Source organism: Alexandromys fortis, unplaced genomic scaffold (assembly GCF_014885135.2).
Source record: "Alexandromys fortis isolate MF-2015 unplaced genomic scaffold, M_Fortis_MF-2015_v1.1 scaffold_409, whole genome shotgun sequence".
NCBI lineage: Eukaryota > Metazoa > Chordata > Mammalia > Rodentia > Cricetidae > Alexandromys > Alexandromys fortis.
In genome coordinates this window covers 385,384-391,387 of record NW_026068317.1, presented here as the reverse complement: position 1 = coordinate 391,387, position 6,004 = coordinate 385,384, and the positions used below count along the sequence as shown (strand labels likewise).

At 41.3% G+C, this 6,004-nt stretch overlaps 1 gene segment (V, D, J or C); it reads left to right on the top strand.

Annotated features, from left to right (window-relative positions):
* The first annotated feature begins 4,080 nt into the window (after positions 1-4,080).
* Positions 4,081-4,781, top strand: LOC126495120 (immunoglobulin kappa variable 4-1-like). The segment is given in 2 exon segments: positions 4,081-4,165; positions 4,348-4,781. Coding segments are annotated over 2 exon segments (483 nt in total).
* The last annotated feature ends 1,223 nt before the right edge of the window (positions 4,782-6,004 follow it).

Genomic DNA, 6,004 nt, shown 5'->3' with positions numbered 1-6,004 from the left:
GGATCAACAGAGTAAAAATGGCAATTCTACCGAAGGCAATCTATAGATTCAATGCAATCCTCATCAAGGTCCCATCAAAATTCTTCACAGATCTTGAGAGGACAATAATCAACTTTATATGGATAAACAAAAAAAAAAACAGGATAGCCAAAACAATCTTATAAAATAAAGGAACTTCTGGAGGCATTAACATCCCTGACTTCAAACTCTATTACAGAGCTACAGTATTGTAAACAGCTTGGTATTGGCATAAAAACAGAGAAGTCGACAATGGATTCGAATAGAAGACCCGGGTTATAATTCACAATCCTATGAACACCTGATTTTCAATAAATGAGCTAAAAATATACAATGGAAGAAAAAAAGCATCTTCAACAAATGGTGCTGGCACAACTGGATGTCAACGTATAGAAGAAAGAAAATAGATCCATATCTATCACCATGCACAAAAATCGAGTCCAAATGGATTAAAGACCCTAATATCAATCTGAACACATTGAACCTGATAGAAGAGAAATTGGGAAGTACTCTACAACATATGGGCACAGGAGATCGCTTCCTATGTATAACCTCAGCAGCACAGACAATAAGGGCAACATTGAATAAATCGGACCTCCTGAAACTGAAAAGTTTCTGTAAAGCAAAAAACACTGTCACTAAGACTAAAAAGGCAACCCACTGACCGGGATAATATCTTCATCAACCCCACAACAAACAAAGGTCTGATCTCCAAAATATATAAAGAACTCAAGAAACTAGAATTTAAAATTCTAATTAACCCAATTAAAAAATGGGGCACTGAACTGAACAGGAAATTCTCTACACAAGAAGTTCAAATGGCCAAAAGAAACTTAAGGTCATGCTCAACCTCCTTAGCGATCAGGGAAATGCAAATCAAAACAACTTTGAGATACCATCTTACACCTGTCAGAATGGCTAAAATCAAAAACATCAACGATAGCCTCTGCTGAAGAGGATGTGGAGGAAGGGTAATACTCATCCATTGCTGGTGTGAATGCAAACTTGTGCAACCACTTTGGAAAGCAGTGTGGCGGATTCTCAGGAAACTCAGGATCAACCTATTCCTGAACCCAGAAATACCACTCTTGGGAATGTACCCAAGAAATGCCCTATCATATGACAAAAGCATTTGTTAAACTATTTTCATAGCTGCATTATTTGTAATTGCAAGAACCTGGAAACAATCTAGATGTCCTTCAATCAAAGAATGGATGAAGAAAATGTGGAGTATATTCATATTAGAGTACTACTTACCGGTAAAAAACAATGACATCTTAATTTTGCATGCAAATGGATGGAAATAGAAAACAGTATCCTCAGTGAGGTATCCCAGACCCAAAAAGATGAACATGGGATGTACTCACTCATAATTGGTTTCTAGCCACAAATAAAGGACACTGAGCCTATAATTTGTGATCCTAGAGAAGCTAAATAAGAAGGTGAATCCAAAGAAAAACATAGTTATCCACCTGGATATTGGAAGTAGACAAGATTGCCAGGCAAAAATTGGGAACTTTGGGGTGGGGTTGGATGGGAGTAAGGGGAATTGGGGAGAGAAAAGTGAGAAGGGGAAGATGGGGAGAGCTTGGTGGAATGGGATAGTTGGGATAATGGAAGGGTGGATATGGTATCAGGGAGGTATATTTCTTAATTAAGGGAGCCATCTTAGGGTTGGCAAGACTATAAAGGGGCTCCCAGGTGTCCAGTGAGATGTCCCTAGCTAGTTCCTTAGGCAGCTGAGGAGAGGTGTTGATGGAGCTGCCAGCTGTGTTCTTGCCGCCCCAGCTCCTGGTCGCCTGGCTAGCTTATGCCCCGAAATAACAACACACAAAATGTATTCTTTTAAACACTGCTTGGCCCATTATATCTAGCCTCTTCTCGGCTAACTCTCACACCTGGACTAGCCCATTTCTAATAATGTGTGTAGCACCCCAAGGTGCACTTACTGGGAAGATTCTAGCCTACGTCCATCCTGGGTCGGAGCTTTACCGCCTCTGCCCGGGAAAGGGGAGCATGGCCTCTGAGCTCACTTCCTCATCCTCCCAGCATTCTGTTCTGTTTACTCCTCTCACCTATGTTTTAACCTATGAGGCCAAGCAGTTTCTTTATTAATTAACCAATGACCTTCCCCCATCAGTGAGGGAACCTGAAAAGGCCCTATCCTATAGTCATACTGATGAATATCTTGCATATCACCATAGAACCTTCATCCGGCGATGGATGGGGACCCACGTTGGAGCACTAGACTGAACTTCCAAGGCCCAAATGAAGAGCAGAAAGAAGGAGAACATGAGCAAGGAAATCAGGACCACGATTGATGAACCCATCCACTGAGACAGTGGCTCTGATCTATTGGGAGCTCAACATGTCCAGCATGACTGGGACTGAAAAAGCATGGAATAAAGCCGGCCTCTCTGAACATGGCAGACAATGAGGGCTGATGAGAAGCCAAGGACAATGGCACTGGGTTTTGATCCTACTGCATGCAGTGGCTTTGTGGGAGCCTAGCCTCTGTAGATGCTCACCTTCCTAGACCTGGATGGAGTGGGGAGGACCTTGGACTTTCCACAGGGTAGGGAACCCTGACTGCTCTTTGGACTGGAGAGGGATCTGGAGAGAAGTGGGGGTAGGGGGAGAGGAGTATGCAGAGGGGGAGGGAGATGGGAGGCGGGGAGGAGGCAAAATTTTTTTCAATAAAATAAAATAAGGACCACATACAATTGTTCAGGATAGGTGTGTATCTTCTTACAGTTACAAATCAGTTTGATAGGTTCTCCCATTTTATTGTTTATATTTCTATTGTTGTGATGGAACACCATGATCAAGACAACTTTAAAGAAAGAGTTCATTTGTGCTTTTAGAGAATTAGACTTTGTGATGGTAAAAAAGAAGCAACAGGCAGAAGACATGGTAGTCCTAACAGAAACTAAGGATTCGCATCTCAAAATGTATATGTCTATGTATGTGTACCATGTGAGTGCCATGAATGGAATTATGGATGGCTGAGAACTATCATGTGAGGTCATGAGAACAAATGTTCTTAAAACAGAGCTGAGTGTCAAGCCAAAACAAATTTCTTTTAAAATATTTATTCTTCATTCTCTTTGCTATTATGCCTCTCCTTCACTCATACTCCCCTCCAAACACAGTCTATCCTCTTCTCCATTCTATTCTTTCTTACCTTCCTCTCCACTCCTTTCCCATCTACTTTTCTTCCTTTCTTCCTTTCCACTTGCCCTGCTTTTTCTTCTTTTCTTTGTTATTATTTTCCTGGATATTTAGTGCATATATTGGGTGGGCAGGAGCTGTGGCGATCGCTAGAACAAAGCCGTCCCTGCTGACCTAAATCGGGCGGGCGGGCGCTGGAGTGGCTAAGGGCAGGCGATCGCGTTCGGGGCCGCGTTCGCGTCCCGAGCCACGCGGCTGCGGGCGGGGGAGTCGGCAGCCTGCGTGCCTGACCTGCTGCGGACACAGCGGGTCTAAAGAGCGGGTGCTGTGCCCCACGTTGGGCACCAAATGCAGCGGTCGGATTAATAATCACCAAAGGTAATAGGTATTTGAACAAGTTTAATAACAAAACCAGACTCACGAAACCAAGGTTCCAGCGGAGTAGCCGGCGGAGACAGGAGAGGAAGGGAAGGGGTGCGCAGCCTCTGCCCGCCCAATATATCAGTAAACATACGCCCGAGCGCAGCCCGCCCCCAAGGGGAGGGCTTATCCCTACAGCTTCCTCTGGATTGTAATCAAGGGTATTACTACTGTGATATCTGTAAAACTTATCTGCTACAACTGCCTTTGATTGTGATTAGAAGCCTGTCATGAGAACATCTAGCCATGTATGGTCTGAGAGCTCAATGTTGGTCCTTTAAGTTCTGTGTTGACTTTGTTCTGAGTGATATTTTTACTCTCTTTCATGGTATTTTCGACTGTTGACATGAGCTGAATAATCTCACACACCGCTGCTGAGGCAATTTACTTCCTTATTTGATGACTGCTTTGCATAATTCCTTACAGGCCATCCCAGAACCTCATATATTTACTATTCATGTTATTTTTAGAGAACTGAAGTTGTGCCAGACAGGCAGAGGCATTAAGATGGAGTCACAGACCCAGATCTTCATGTTTCTACTGTTCTGTGTGTCTGGTGAGACATTTTAAAGTATTATTATATATTAAAATAATTCATTTGTAGAGAAATAACTATTTCCTATTGGAAATTTATAGTATACAGGCATAATGCCATTAGAAAATTTTTAAATTTCAACATTTGTATTGTGAAATCTTTACATTTATATGTGTATAATCATTGATTATCTCTGATTACAGGTACTTATGGGGATATTGTGATGACCCAGTCTCCCAAATCTCTACCTGTATCGATAGAAGACAAAGCCACCATCAGCTGTAAGTCCAGTCAGAATGTGGGTAGAGCTATAGCATGGTATCAACAGAAACCAGGGCAGGCTCCTAAACTCCTGATCTACGCAGCATCAAATCGGTACACTGGGGTACCTGATCGCTTCTCAGGCAGTGGATCTGGGACAGATTTCACTCTCACCATCAGTAGTGTGAAGGCTGAAGACCTGGCAGATTACTACTGTCAGCAGTATAGCAGCGGACCTCCCACAGTGCTTCAGGCTCCAACAAAAACCTCATCTGATAGTCTCACCAGCTGCCTGCACCACAAGTCATGGACCTGCATACTTCCCTTTCTACATGAGAGGGTGGTGTGCCTGACTCACTCATGCAAAACTCATTAAAAAGTTAATGAAAAGATGGACTTCTAGAGCCTTTGAAATGAAGGTACTTAAGGAAAAAGGAAGTAAAAACATTTGTGTCTGTTTTTATATTTATATTTTATTTCATCTGTGGTTTGATCATGATAAATTCACTATTGTATAATTATGAAACAAAAAAGTTCAACTTGTTTCTTCATGGGCTGAAATCAAGAGACTGACAGACTATACTCCGTCTAATTGATCTAGAAGAAAACTGGACTTTTGCCACACCCTGGAAGTCTCTGTAACTTTTGGACTCCTGAAAATTTCTCTCAAGTTTTTGGTTAACTTTGTTTTTTGTCATATATTAACTCATAATATATATTGTGTCATAATGTTGAGTTTCAAAAACAATGCCACATATTTTGACAATATTCATCCCCCTTGTTTTCTCCTTTCTAACTTCCACCTTCCCTGCCACTAACCTCCTTCATCCCTATAGTCACTCTTACATTTTTATGTGACATACACATGTGTCTGAAGACATTCAAAGGTAAACAAACACACACACAGGTGCATGCACAGATTTGGGTATATGTCTTATTTAGGGTAATATTTCTGGATGTGACACCAGGACAAGAGCAACTGTTAGAAAGAAAAACATTTAGTTGGGACTGGCTTAACGTTCAGAATTCCAGTTCATTATCAACATGGCTGGAAGCATGGGAGCATGCAGACAGACTTGGTCCTAAAGAGGTAGCTGAGAGCTCTATATCTTAAACTGTAGGCAATATAAGTGAAAAGGTTTGAGCTTCTGAAAAATAAAAGCCCACTTTCACATTGACTCACTTCCTCCAACAGGGACACACCTGCTAAAGGTCAATCATTTAAATACATGAGGCTATGGGGGCCAATGCCCTACCACAGTATTTGTAACAATATAGGATCAAAAAATTAAAGAAAACATGATGTTTGATCATGTAGAATGTCTAATCCATGCCTCCTGTTCCTGGTTCACATCCTCTGGTGCTGTCTCCTCTTCCGATTTTTTTAGTTGGAGACTGAAATATTTCTCTTCAAAGTTTACTGTGCTAATGGTGAATATAATTTTGCATCAAGAAAATAAACCTTCTTTTCTTTCTATCTTATAATAAATAGTGTTTGACATTTGTTAAGGAACATTTCCTCAGCAGATCAACATACCAAATTAATAGTATTAAGGGAACATCTAGAACTGAATCTTTATTAATATATATACAATATGA